Genomic DNA, 15,387 nt, shown 5'->3' on the forward strand with positions numbered 1-15,387 from the left:
ACGGCGGCCGCAAAGGGTACTTAAACCACAGCGCCGTTACTTAACGGCGCTGTGGAAAAAGTGAATAACGCCCCCCAGAGTTGGATTTTCTCCGGGGTCTCGGCTGCCGGGGGTAGCCGAGACCCCAGAGAACATGATTCGGGGTTTTATTTTACCCACCCCGCATTTGCGATCGCCGGTAATTAACCGTTTACCGGCGATCGCAAAAAAAAAAAAGCGATCTCTTTTTAATTTCTCTGTCCTCCGATGTGATCGCACATCGGAGGACAGAGAAAAGGGGTCCCAGGTAGCCCCCCAATACTCACCTATCTCCCCCGGTGCTCCTCGTGGCTCCCGGTGGGCGCCGCCATCTTCAAAATGGCGGGCGCATGCGCAATGCGCCGGCCGGCCCCGCGATAATCTTTGGGATCTCGGCTGTCGGGGGTAGCCGAGACCCCAAAGAGCATGATCGGGGTCGGTTTTACCGACCCCTGTTTTGCAATCGCCGGTAATTAACTGTTTACCGGCGACCGCAAAAAAAAAAAAAGTAAAGTGTAATTCTCTGTCCTCTGATGTGATCGCACATCAGAGGACAGAGAAATAGGGGGATTCGGGGACCCTGTCATACTCACCTGTGTCCCTGGAGCCTCCTACTGCTCCTCCTGGCCGCCGGCAAAAGAAAATGGCGGGCGCATGCGCAGTGCGCCCTCCATCTGCTGGCCGGCAGGAGAACAGCAGTTGGGGCTAAAATTAGGGCTAGGGTTAGGGCTAGGGTTGGGGCTAGGGTTAGGCTTCTTTCACACTTACGTCGGTATGGGGCCGTCGCAATGCGTCGGCCCGACATACCGACGCACGTTGTGAAAATTGTGCACAACGTGGGCAGCGGCTGTAGTTTTTCAACGCATCTGCTGCCCAATCTATGTCCTGGGGAGGAGGGGGCGGAGTTACGGCCACGCATGTGCAGTCAGAAATGGTGGATGCGACGTACAAAAAAAAACGTTTCATTGAACTTTTTTTGTGCCGATGGTCCGCCAAAACACAACTGATCCAGTGCACGACGGATGCGACGTGTGGCCATCCGTCACGATCCGTCGGCAATACAAGTCTATGGGCAAAAAACGCATCCTGCGGGCACATTTGCAGGATCCGTTTCTTGTCCAAAACGACGGATTGCGACGGATGCCAAACGATGCAAGTGTGAAAGTAGCCTTAGGGTTAGGGTTGGGGCTAAAGTTAGGGTTAGAGTTGGGATTAGGGTTTGGATTAGGGTTGGTATTAGGGTTAGGGTTGGAATTAGGGTTACGCTTGGGATAAGGGTTAGGTTTGGGATTAGGGTTAAGGTTAGGGTTGTGATTAGGGGTGTATTGGGATTGGGGTTAGGTTTGAGGTTAGGGTTGAGATTAGGATTAGGGGTGTGTTGGATTTAGGGTTTTGATTAGGGTTATGGTTAGGGGTGACATTAGGGTTGTTTTGGGGTAAGGGTTGTGATTATGGTTAGGGTTAGTGATTAGGATTATGGATCAGGTTGAGATTAGGGTTAGGGGTGTGTTGGGGTTAGGGTTGGAGCTAGAATTGGGGGGTTTCCACTGTTTAGGTACATCAGGGGGTCTCCAAACACGACAGCCAATTTTGCGCTCAAAAAGTCAAATGGTGCTCCCTCCCTTCTGATCTCTGCCGTGCGCCCAAACAGTGGGTTACCCCCACATATGGGGCATCAGCGTACTCGGGATAAATTGGACAACAACTTCTGGGGTCCAATTTCTCTTGTTACCCTTGTGAAAATAAAAAGTTGGGGGCTACAAAATCTTTTTTGTGGAAAAATATTTTTTTTTTTTTATGACTCTGCATTCTAAACTTCTGTGAAGCACTTGGGCATTCAAAGTTCTCACCACACATCTATAGAAGTTCCTTGGGGGGGGGTCTAGTTTCCAAAACGGGGTCACTTTTGGGGGGTTACTACTGTTTAGGTACATCAGGGGCTCTGCAAACGCAACATAAGGCCCATAGACCATTCTATCTAAGTCTGCATTCCAAAACGGCGCTCCTTCCCTTCCGAGCTCTGCCGTGCGCCCAAACAGTGGTTTACCCCCACATATGGGGTACCAGCATACTCAGGACAAATTGGACAACAACTTTTGGGGTCCAATTTCTCTTGTTACCCTTTTGAAAATAAAAACTTGGGGGCTAAAAAATCTTTTTTGTGGAAAAAAAAATATTTTTTATTTTCACGACTCTGCATTATAAACTTCTGTGAAGCACTTGGGCATTCAAACTTCTCACCACACATCTAGATAAGTTCCATGGGTGGTCTAGTTTCCAAAATGGGGTCACTTGTGGGGGATTTCTACTGTTTAGGCACATCAGGGGCTCTCCAAACGCGACATGGCATCCGATCTCAATTCCAGCCAATTCTGCATTGAAAAAGTAAAACGGCACTCCTTCTCTTCCAAGCTCTGCGGTGCGCCCAAACAGTGGTTTACCCCCACATATTGGGTATCGACGTACTCAGGAGAAATTGCACAACAACTTTAGTGGTCTAATTTCTCCTGTTACCCTTGTGAAAATAAAAATATGTGGGCAAAAAGATCATTTTTCTAGAAAAAATGCGATTTTTTTTTTTTTTTTTTTTTTTTTTTCATGGCTCTACGTTATAAACTTCTGTGAAGCACATGGGGGTTCAAAGTGCTCACCACACATCTAGATAAGTTCCTTAAGGGGTCTAGTTTCCAAAATGGTGTCACTTGTGGGGAGTTTCCACTGTTTAGGCACATCAGGGGCTCTCTAAACGCGACATGGCGTCCGATCTCAATTCCAGCCAATTCTGCATTGAAAAAGTCAAACGGCGCTCCTTCACTTTTAAGCTCTGCGGTGCGCCCAAAAAGTGGTTTACCCCCACATATGGGGTATTGGCGTATTCAGGAGAAATTGCATAACAAAATTTATGGTTACATTTCTGTTTTTACACTTGTGCAAATAAAAAAAATGGTTCTGAATTAAGATGTTTGCAAAAAAAAGTTAAATGTTCATTTTTTCCTTCCACATTGTTTCAGTTCCTGTGTAAAGGGTTAATAAACTTCTTGAATGTGGTTTTGAGAACCTTGAGGGGTGTAGTTTTTAGAATGGTGTCACACTTCATTATTTTCTATCATATAGACCCCTCAAAATGACTTCAAATGTGATGTGGTCCCTAAAAAAAAAATGGTGTTGTAAAAATGAGAAATTGCTGGTCAACTTTTAACCCTTATAACTCCCTAACAAAAAAAAATTTTGTTTCCAAAATTGTGCTGATGTAAAGTAGACATGTGGGAAATGTTATTTATTAACTATTTTTCGTGGCATATCTCTCTGATTTAAGGGCATAAAAATACAAAGTTTGAAAATTGCTAAATTTTAAAAATTTTCGTCAGATTTCCGTTTTTTTCATAAATAATCGCAAGTAATATCGAAGAAATGTTACCACTAACATGAAGTACAATATGTCACGAAAAAAGTGTCTCAGAATCACTGGGATCCGTTGAAGCGTTCCAGAGTTATAACCTCATAAAGTGACAGTGGTCAGAATTGCAAAAATTGGCTCGGTCATTAAAGGTACCGTCACACTTAGCGACGCTGCAGCGATACCGACAACGATCCGGATCGCTGCAGCGTCGCTGTTTGGTCGCTGGAGAGCTGTCACACAGACAGCTCTCCAGCGACCAACGATGCTGGTAACCAGGGTAAACATCGGGTAACTAAGCGCAGGGCCGCGCTTAGTAACCCGATGTTTACCCTGGTTACCATCCTAAAAGTAAAAAAAAACAAACACTACATACTTACCTACAGCCGTCTGTCCTCCAGCGCTGTGCTCTGCACTCCTCCTGTACTGACTGTGAGCACAGCGGCCGGAAAGCAGAGCGGTGACGTCACCGCTCTGCTTTCCGGCTGACTGACGCTCACAGCCAGAGCAGGAGGAGTGCAGAGCACAGCGCTGGAGGACAGACGGCTGTAGGTAAGTATGTAGTGTTTGTTTTTTTTTACTTTTAGGATGGTAACCAGGGTAAACATCGGGTTACTAAGCGCGGCCCTGCGCTTAGTTACCCGATGTTTACCCTGGTTACCAGTGAAGACATCGCTGAATCGGTGTCACACACGCCGATTCAGCGATGTCAGCGGGAGATCCAGCGACGAAATAAAGTTCTGGACTTTCTTCCCCGACCAGCGACAGCACAGCAGGGGCCTGATCGCTGCTGCCTGTCACACTGGACGATATCGCTAGCGAGGACGCTGCAACGTCACGGATCGCTAGCGATATCATCTAGTGTGACGGTACCTTAAGTACCAAATTGGCTCTGTCACTAAGGGGTTAAAGCACCACTCCACGGTTTTGTTTTGTTTATTGCAGCGCTGGAGTGGTGCTTGTAATCCAAGTTCCATGCCCCTAGTTTTACCAGTTACCATCTTAATTTGTGCCTGTCACCTTTCCTGTCAGTCTCTGGCAGTTTGTGACCTGCGGGATCATTCCAGTGTTCACCCGGTGATCCAGAATTCACAACTCTGTGCTTGTCTGAGAACCAGAACAAGCCTCTCATAGACTTACATTGAGCGCTTGTGGTAGTTACCTCTGATGTCCAAAGCTATACTGTGAAGAGCTGAGGGCAGTGGCTGTAAAGAATAAGATTAGGGTCAGGAAATTTTAGTTTACTAACATCAGCTCCCCAAAAATCCCTGCTGGAATGGTGCTTTATATGTAGCTCATCCAACAATGCAAACAGATCTTAGAATTCGATTCTTGGAGCACCTACATGGGTCTTCATAAATTCTGGAATATACCTCCAAGAATTTGAGTATCTCACACTGAATATGGGCTGCCATTTTTAAATGAAACCCTCTCAAACGACCGTTTTTATTACAAGAAGCCAATCTCTTCACAAAACCACTCCTTACAGCTTCTGGTACCATTAAGGCTATGTGCACATGTTGCGGATTCTCTGCAGATCCGCAGTGTTTTTTGAGGTGCAGAAACGCTGCAGATCCGCAATTGATTTAAAGTACAATGTAAAGCAATGAGAAAAAAAAAATGCTGTGCACACTTTCCGGATAATCCGCTGCGGAAATGCTGCGGTTTAAAAGAAGTATTATAGAAAACCGCAGGGGTAAAAAACGCAGCAAATCTGCAAGAAAACTGCAGCAAAAACGCACAAAAAAACACGACAAATCCGCAGGTGCGTTTTCTGCCAGGAGAGGCAGAATCCGCACCAGAAATTCCTAAGCCTAATCCGCAACGTGTGCACCTAGCCTTAATATTGTACCTCAGTTTTGTGGTTTGTACAGGTGACAATGTGAATATCCTTTGATCTCAGTGGGCTTTCCGGTCTTATTGCACGCACTCCCCCACTAAGCAGCTGGGGATTTCTATTTGATCTCTTTTGTTATCTTTAGGTATCCAAGTTGAAAGATGATGATCGGTCGCTTAAGAAACGTAAAAGGAAAGAGGATCCAGGGGAGAAGGAGAAGCCACCAAGAAAACTGAAAGTCTCCAAATCAGCGGGGTAAAGTGAAGCTACTGTTTTCACATCTCACATACCGTCCATGTAATCGTTTCATGCTGCCTTGGAGAGAGGAAAAGGCCTTTACATAGCATCATTCAGCTCATGTAGCTTGTGCATTGCAGTGACTACATGCAGTTGTGCTGCACATAACATATGATTCATTAACATTCACACACCCAATTTTAAAGGGGTCTTCTGTTTGGTATTTATGTACTGAATCTGCAGCGGAAGCCATTGGTCTGTGTGGATAATGGTTTATGAAAAATAGGTTCTTTTTAATGTGCTATCTTATACGGGAAAACTCCATGACATAAATGGAGAGCAAGATGTATTCAGTATATTTAATTAGGATAACTACAACATCTGATTTTCTGATATTGCCTGAACCTGTTAAGAAGAGAGGCTGACGTTGGAGCTCTCTGACTATGAGCACTATTCACTCAGCTGCTGTATAGTGGCTGGAGTCACACTGTTCAACTGGTGGCTGCTCTAGAAACTATGAAACGCTACAGGAATGTCGTAGCAGAACTTTATACTAATTTAAAACTTGCATTTTACACGAGTAAAATCCGTATTTACTAGGCCTTATATTTATGCATCTTCACTTTTCCATTAAAGGGGTACTATGGGAATAGAAAAAATGGGTAACTAAAGAAAATAACATTATACATTGATAAATACTTACAATCTAGTTCAGTAATCTCTAGAATTGAAATTACTGCAGCTTTGTTATATTAACAGAAACCTGTTTTACAATATTAGAGATGGTGCTTAAGAGCATGTGCAGTAAGAAGCTCGACTTCTACCTGGAGATGCCTATACCAGGTATAATCATTCAGAAAGAATGACATACCTGTTATCTCTAGTATTAGAGCAGATAACCGGGTGGACAGCAGTGTGAGTAGTCTCTTACCTTAGCATACCTGGTATCTCTAGTATTAGACAGGGTGGACAGCAGTGTGAGCAGTCTCTTCTTATCGTAGCATACCTGTTATCTCTAGTATTAGACACGGAAGACAGCAGTGTGAGCAGTCTCTTCTTACCGTAGCATACCTGTTATCTCCAGTATTAGACAGGGTGGACAGCAGTGTGAGCAGTCTCTTCTTACCGTAGCATACGTGTTATCTCTAGTATTAGGCTGTGTGCACACGTTACTGATTTGTCGCGGTTTTTTCGCGGTTTTTTTTGCTATAAAACCGCAAAAAAAGCATACATTATGCATCCCATCATTTAGAATTGATTCCGCAGTTTTTGTGCACATGATGCGTTTTTTTCCACGAAAAAAAGCAGCATGTTCATTAATTTTGCGGATTTTTTGCGGATTTCACACTATATAATGCATTGGGAAATGTCTGGAAAAATCCGCAAAAACGCGCAAAAAACGCATTGCATATTTCGTGCAGATTTCTTGCAGAAAATTTCAGGTTTTTTCTCAGGAAATTTCTGCAAGAAATCCTGAACGTGTGTACATAGCCTTAGACAGGGTGGACAGCAGTGTGAGCAGTCTCTTCTTACCGTAGCATACCCGGTATCCCCAGTATTAGACAGGGTGGACAGCAGTGTGAGCATTCTCTTCTTACCTTAGCATACCTGGTATGTCCAGTATTAGACAGGGTGGACAGCAGTGTGAGCAGCCTCTTCTTACCATAGCATACCTGGTATGTCCAGTATTAGACAGGGTGGACAGCAGTGTGAGCAGCATCTTCTTACCATAGCATACCTGGTATGTCCAGTATTAGACAGGGTGGACAGCAGTGTGAGCAGCCTCTTCTTACCGTAGCATACCTGGTATGTCCAGTATTAGACAGGGTGGACAGCAATGTGAGCAGCCTCTTCTTACGTAGCATACCTGGTATGTCCAGTATTAGACAGGGTGGACAGCAGTGTGAGCAGCCTCTTACGTAGCATACCTGGTATGTCCAGTATTAGACAGGGTGGACAGCAGTGTGAGCAGTCTCTTCTTACCGTAGCATACCTGTTATCTCCAGTATTAGACAGGGTGGACAGCAGTGTGAGCAGTCTCTTCTTACCGTAGCATACCTGTTATCTCCAGTATTGGACAGGGTGGACAGCAGTGTGAGCAGTCTCTTCTTACCGTAGCATACCTGTTATCTCCAGTATTAGGCTATGTGCACACGTTGCTGATTTGTTGCGGTTTCCCCCCCGCTTTTTTTGCTATAAAACCGCAAAAAAACAGCATACATTATGCATCCCATCATTTAGAATGAATTCCGCAATTTTTGTGCACATGATGCGTTTTTTTCCACGAAAAAAAATGCAGCATGTTCATTACTTTTGCAAATTTTTTGCGGATTTCCCACTATATAATGCATTGAGAAATGTCCTGAAAAATCCGGAAAAAAAAAAAAACACACCAAAAACGCGCAAAAAACCGCATGCATATTTCTTGCAGAAAATTTCAGGTTTTTCTCAGGAAATTTCTGCAAGAAATCCTGAACGTGTGCACATAGCCTTAGACAGGGTGGACAGCAGTGTGAGCAGTCTCTTCTTACCGTAGCATACCTGTTATCTCCAGTATTAGACAGGGTGGACAGCAGTGTGAGCAGTCTCTTCTTACCGTAGCTGTCATGATCCCAATGGCAGGGGATCACAAAAGGACAAGCACAAAAAACAAAACAAGCTCTAGGGTGATGGAAACTGAGCTGACCGCGATCCTGAACCTCAACACACAACTAGCTGTAGCCGGGGAACGTGCCTACGATGATTCCTAGACGTCTCGCGCCAGCCGAAGAACTAACTTTCCCTATTAGAAGAAACACAGACCTCTCGCCTCCAGAGAAACACCCCACAGAAATAGCAGCCCCCCACATGTAATGACGGTGAAATGAGAGGAAAGCACATACGTAGTTATGAAAACAGATTCAGCAAAATGAGGCCCGCTAAAACTAGATAGCAGAGGATACAAAAGTGAACTGCGCGGTCAGCGAAAAACCCTACAAAAAACCATCCTGAAATTACTTGAACTCATGTTCCAACTCATGGAACATGAGGAGTAATATCAGCCCACTAGAGCAACCAGCAAAAAGGAATCACATATCTGCAAGCTGGACTAAGACAAAAATTAAGCAAAACGTGGAACAGGAAAATCAAAAACTTAGCTTGTCCTGAAGAATACAGAAGCGGGAAGCAGAGGTAACAAGACACACTGATTACATTGATAGCCGGCGAGGAAATGACAAGAAAGCCAGGTTAAATAGGAAACTCCCATATCCTGAAAGAACAGGTGGACACCAGAGACCGCAGAGAACACAAGTCACCCAGTACCATCTGTAACCACCAGAGGGAGCCCAAAAACAGAATCCACAACACGTAGCATACCTGTTATCTCCAGTATTAGACAGGGTGGACAGCAGTGTGAGCAGTCTCTTCTTACCGTAGCATACCTGTGATCTCTAGTATTAGACAGGGTGGACAGCAGTGTGAGCAGCCTCTTCTTACCGTAGCATACCTGTGATCTCTAGTATTAGACAGGGTGGACAGCAGTGTGAGCAGCCTCTTCTTACCGTAGCATACCTGTTATCTCCAGTATTAGACAGGGTGGACAGCAGTGTGAGCAGCCTCTTCTTACCGTAGCATACCTGGTATCTCCAGTATTAGATCAGATTATCAACTGAGAGCACATCTTCTTACATACGAAGTTATGGGCGGAGCTTTTACTGCACATGCTGACGGGCTCTTTTGTGAACATCACAAGGCATGTTTGTGTTGCTGTAACGAGATATTGGATATTTTAATCCAAAATGGTCATCTCCCCAGGCAAAATTATTGTGATTTGCTAATTAAACATATTTAGAAACTTGTTGATAATGACATTTCCTTTTAGCTATGTTTTCTATTCCAGAGACCCCTTTAGCGTATGGTTCAACACCATCTGTCATATTTGGTTGCTTGCAACCTCCAAATAGGTTGGGGTACACTGCTCTATAGGATCAACCCCTCCCTCAGGTGGTGCCTCCCAGAAAACACTCTCATCACTTTTTGCGCTCACTTTCACGTTAGCAAAGTACAACTTGTATCGTGAAATGACTTAATTTCCTAATGATTTATTAAATTAATTCATGTTAATGCTCCTCAAACCACGGGCAGCATGAATCGTAGCATGTTGCAACAATTTCAGCCAGATAACTTTTACTCTAAAACTCTAGGGCTTTTCAGAAAAAGGTATAACTTGAAGATCTGGATGTACACATAACCATAGGCTAGACCAGGCCGAGCGCCCCCTGGCTGTATTCGTCCAGCACTGCGCCACTTGGATGATAAGTCTTGCTATGGGAGAGACCTGCCCATCACCTACAGCAGTGCAGAAGCTGCCCAGGAACCATTGCCAGGAACAGGAATAGTCTGCCTTCTAGCGCCACTGTAACTATTTTCTTTGAAGCCTTTCAGAGGAGAGTATACCTTCCTGCATTCGTGCAGCCAGACTCTGATTCTTGCTTCCCGTGGTTTGGGCAGCACCAATCGCTTGACTGGTTCCCGTAAAGAAAGATTTTAGCATTTCATGTACTGTCACTTTTTGATTTTCTCTTTAATCGTTATGTCTTTTTTAACTTATTTTTTCATAGTGCTGTTCTACTATAAATCAAAAGCATAGCTCTATGTAAAGTATTGCTATATGGAGGTTTTTATTTGACTCCTTATTTATCTTTAGGGTAGTGGCCTTTAATGCACATAAACCTGACAAGAAGAAGAAGAAGCTGTACAAAGATTCCATGGCTCTGGCCGCAATGCTCCAGAAATTTCAGAAGGAGAAAGATGCTATGCGAAAAAATGACAATAAACCAAACCCATCAGCTATAACAGTAGTGCCCGTCCCTTCAAAACCCAACCCAGCTCCTGTTTCCAATGATCTGTCAGATCTGACACTCGGAAATGACCCTGTTCTTGCTCTCTTTGGCGGTGGCACGGAGCGAGAGCTTTTGCAAGAAGCAGAGTGTGCACTTGAAATGTTTGGGGATTTTGACCTTGATAAACTTTTGGATTCTGCATCCAATGAAAGTCCGGCTGCTTCTGATCAGGGTGAGAATGGCAATATGGTTCAGTTAAGCAATCCAGCCCCCGTACAGACACCAAAACAAGTCCCACTTCTTCCTGAGGGTCTTCCAGTTCAGTTGGAAAAGAGAATTGAAGACCTAAGGACGGTAAGCTCCTAAGACCCTGAATTGCGTGCTAATGTGTTTTCTTTATGTATATTTCATCAACATTTGACTGTTTCATTGTAGGCAGCGAAAATGTTTGATGAAGAAGGTCGGAAGAAATTCTTCACTCAAGAAATGAATAACATTTTGTTAGAGTATGTAAAATTTTACTTTCTGCTATTCCAATTTGGTTAAAATATTTTAAAATGGTGAGAATTTATAAATTGTATCTTTCAAAATGGCATGCAAAATTTCCTCTATTAACCCTTTAAACCCGGAGCTTTTTTCGGTTTTGCATTTTCGTTTTTCCCTCCCCTTCTTCCCAGAACCATAACTTTTTTTTATTTTTCCATCAATATGGCCGTGCGAGGGATTGTTTTTTGCGGGACGAGTTGTACTTTTGAACGACTCCATTGGTTTTACCATGTCCTGTACTTGAAAACGGGGAAAAAATTCCAAGTACCGTGAAATTGCAAAAAAAAGTGCAGTCCCACACTTGTTTTTTTGATTGGCTTTTTTCCTACATTCACTAAATGCTAAAACTGACCTGCCATTAGGATTCTCCAGGTCATTACAAGTTCATAGACCTCAAACATGTCTTGGTTCCTTATCGAAGTAGTGAAAAAATTTCCAAACTTTGTTAAAAAAAAAAAAAAAAAAAAGAAAGCAACAAATTGCGCCATTTCCGATACCTGTAGCATCTCCATTTTTCGTGATCTCGGTTTGACTGAGGCCTTATGTTTTGCGTGCCGAGCTCACGTTTTTAATGATACCACGTTGGTGCAGATATGATCTTTTGATCGCCCATTATTGCTTTTTAATGCAATGTCGCGGTGACCAAATAAATGTAATTCTGGCGTTTTGACTTTTTTTTTCTCGCTACGCCGTTTAGCATTCTTGTTAATCCTTTTTTATTTATAGATTGGGCGACTATGAATGTGGCGATACCAAATGTGTTTGATTTTATTTTTGTTTTATTTTGAATGAGGCAAAAGTGAGGGTGATTTGAATTTTTATATTTAATTTTTTTTATATTTTTAAAAACATTTTATTTTTTTACTTTTGGCATACTTCAATAATCTCCATGGGAGACTAGAAGCTGCCACAACCCGATCGGCTCTCCTGCATACAGGCGATGATCAGATCCCCTCTATGTAGCAGATTTACTCACTTGCTATGAGTGCCGACCACTGGGGGGCAGGTTCAAATTTTGCACTGGGGCATATCGGACTCCAGTTACACCACTGCAAAACCATATCAGACATTTTCAGCAAGAAGTGGTACAAGTGACAGAATCTCACCTTTCTGCTGTGCCTTCTGGGCTTCCGGGACCAACTACCTCTGCCAGCAGCACCATGCTTTTGGTGGGCTCCCACTGAGATGATAATGTATTAATGTGACCTGCAGTCCCATGTAATTCCACAGATAATACAGTGATTCTCTTGTTGGTACTGCTAGCAGTGATGGCTCCTCTGGATCACACTGCTGCTGGTTCTGCATGTGCTGCTGTTTTGGGCTGGTGGGAGGAGTAAGGCAGAATCAGTGAGAGATAAGAGCAGACTAGATCTATCTATTGCTGATAATGACAGACTGCTACAAACTACAGATCTTCATCATTTTTGCAGTCTTGTTTTGCACTAGGTCAGCTGTAAATCACAAGTTGATCACATATCATATGAACATCCTCACCTTGCACCTCAAATATCATAGATCTGAAACTTTGCGGTGCTGCAATTAGCAATTTTCCGTGTGGGCATTTTTCCTGTGGGGATATTTCAGAGAACCCTATATACTGCCGATTTTGCAAGTTTTTCCACCTACAAAGAATGGAGAGGTCTGTAATTTTTATGGTAGGTACACTTCAACTGTAAGGGTATGTTTCCACGGGCCGGATTACATCCGGATTAGCAGCAAATTGAATGCTGCGTACAGCCGCAGCGTCCAACCCGCAGCGTCCAGATGTTACAGCATGGAGGAGATTTTATGAAATCCCGTCTCCACTATGCTTGCGAACACGCACCCGGCGGCCCTGCGTTTCCGGACATGTGGGACGTCTTTTTAGAACGCAGCATGTCTGGTTTACCTTGCGCCGACCCTCCGTCGCCGCAAGGTAAATAACAGGGTCCTATGTAGAGGGTGCGGTGATTCCGGGATGTGTGCAATGAACACATCCGGAATCACCGCTCATACAGAAGGAGGCGGGGCTTTGGGCGGAGCTAATTTTCCGCTCCGTCCAAAGCGCCGTCACTACGGACCGTGGACACGCACCCTGAGAGACAGAATCTAAACGTAAAAAAAAAACAGAAAATCACATTGTATGATTTTTAAATAATTAAATTGCAGTTTATTGTATAAAATAAATATTTGATCACCTACCAACCAGCAAGAATTCTGGCTCTTACAGACCTGTTAGGTTTTTGTTTTTTAAGCCCTCCTACTCTGCACTCATTACCTGTATTAATTGCACCTGTTTGAACTCATTGCTTGTCCACACACACTCGATCACACTCCTCTCCACCATTGCCAAGACCAAAGAGCTGTCTAAGGACAACAGGGACAAAATTGTAGACCTGCACAAGGCTGGGATGGGCTGCAGGACAATAAGCAAGCAGCTTGGTGAGGCGGCAACAACTGTTGGAACAATTATTAGAAGATGGAAGAAACACAAGATGACTATCAATCTTCCCTGGTCTGGAGCTCCATGCATGATCTCGCCTCGTGGGGTAAGGATGATTCTGAGAAGGGTCAGGCATCAGCCCAGAACTACATGGGAGCACCTGGTCAATGACCTGTAAAGAGCTAGGACCACAGTCTCAAACATTACTGTTAGTAACATACTACGCCATCATCGATTTAAAATGCTGCAGGGCATGCAAGGTCCCCCTACTCACGCCAGCACATGTCCAGGCCCATGTGAAATTCACCAGTGACCATCTTTATAGGCCAGAGGAGGCACGGGAGAAGGTCATGTGGTCATATGAGACCAAAATTAAAATGTTGATATCCACTCCATTCGCTGTGTTTGGAGGCAAAAGAATTAGAACAACCCCAAGAACACTGTCCCAACCTTGAAGCATGGTGGGGAAAACCCTCATATTTTGAGGGTGCTTTTCAGCAAAGGGGACATTAAGAGTGCACTGTATTGAAGAGTGGGTGGATGGATGGGGTCATGCATCTCTAGATTTTGTCCAACGACCTCTTTCTGTCAGTAAGAGCATTGAAGTTGGGTTGTGACTTTGTCTTCCAGCATGACAATGACCCTAAACACACAGCCAAGGCAACTAGGGAGCGGCTCCGTAAGAAGCATTTCAAGGTCCTGCAGTGGCCTAGCCAGTCTCCAGACCTGAACCCAATAGAAAATCTTTGGAGGGAGCTGAAACTCAATGTTGCACAGTGACAGCTCGGAAACCTGAAAGATCTGGAGAAGATCTGTATGGAGGAGTGGGCCAAAATCCCTTCTGCAGTGTGCAAACTTGGTCAGAAACAACAGGAAATGTCTGACCTCTGTGATTTCAAACAAAGGTTTCTGCACCAAATATTAAGTTCTGTTTTTCTATAATATCCAATACTTATTTCCTGCAATAAAATGCAAATTAACTATATAAAAATCATACAATGTTATTTTATGGAAAACTTGCAAAATCTGCAGTGTATCAAATACTTGTTTTCCCCACTGTATATAGATGCTAATATTTGATGCAGATTTTGAAAATGTATTTTAAGATTGTACTCTACTTTAACCTTTTCCTCTAAAAAGAGCTGAATGAGTGTCCTGATGGGGCGAACCTTACCACATAATGACATATATTATTTATGCCCCAGGAACACTGTCCGGGAGGTGGTTTTGTGCCATCTGCATAGGGAGTTGGCATAACTGAGCTCCATTTGCAACTGCTGGGACCGGAGCTACCTCTGATCCCAGCTCTCTAACTCCTCAGATGCTGTAGTCTGTAGCATCTGAAAGTCAGAGCACTCCTTGTATTAAGCCGGGTTCACATAGCGTTTGACCCTATGTTCAGTGGCCCCTTCCAGGCTTATTTCTAGACCACCGCAAAACTAGATTCAGGTGTTTGCACTGACTGAGCAATTGACTGACACAGTGTTCTCTGTTTTACATAGTTTTCTGAAGTATAGTCTTTTGTAGGAGTGCACCTTCCAATATGCGTGTACAGCCAAAAATGATGCTCAACAGAGCACACTGATTGTCTGCATCATTTTAGTCAATGGCCCATCTGTGCATATGCCCATATCCCGCTTTGAAGGGTTCGGATGTATGTCCCCATGGAGCCACTGAACGTAGTGATAAATGCTGTGTGACCCAAGGCTTGGTCAGTTGACAGCCATACCCTACCTCCCTGCACACACATTGCGATTGTGGTGTGTCAGTGGGTTCCTGGAGCAACCGGAAGCTTATAAATGACTAGCTGAAGAGCCCGGTGTTGCCTGGGCATAGTAAATATCTGTGGTTAGTTATAGCACCTCACTTCTCTTATTTTCCCCCTCACATCTCTCATTTTCTCCCTTACACCTCTCATTTTCCTCCTCACTCTTATTTTCCCCCTCACTCCTCTCATTCCCCCAAACACTTGTCATTTTGACCTCACATCTGTCATTTTCCGATCACTCCACTATTTTCCCTCACTCCTCTCATTTTGAACTCACACCTTTTCATTTTCACCTCACACCCCTCATTTTCACCTCACACCTCATTTTCCCCTCAGTAT

At 43.9% G+C, this 15,387-nt stretch overlaps 1 protein-coding gene across 2 annotated transcripts in view; it reads left to right on the top strand.

Moving 5' to 3' along the window:
* The window catches only part of UBN2 (ubinuclein 2), a 155,246-nt gene that overhangs the window by 66,553 nt on the left and 73,306 nt on the right, over nucleotides 1-15,387 (top strand). For both annotated transcript variants that reach the window (XM_069737072.1, XM_069737073.1), the window contains 3 exons: nucleotides 5,398-5,507; nucleotides 10,177-10,666; nucleotides 10,748-10,818. In XM_069737072.1, coding sequence (XP_069593173.1) covers nucleotides 5,398-5,507; nucleotides 10,177-10,666; nucleotides 10,748-10,818 — 671 coding nt within the window. The remainder of the gene's footprint in view (nucleotides 1-5,397; nucleotides 5,508-10,176; nucleotides 10,667-10,747; nucleotides 10,819-15,387) is intronic.

Source organism: Ranitomeya imitator, chromosome 8 (assembly GCF_032444005.1).
Source record: "Ranitomeya imitator isolate aRanImi1 chromosome 8, aRanImi1.pri, whole genome shotgun sequence".
Classification (NCBI taxonomy): Eukaryota; Metazoa; Chordata; class Amphibia; order Anura; family Dendrobatidae; genus Ranitomeya; species Ranitomeya imitator.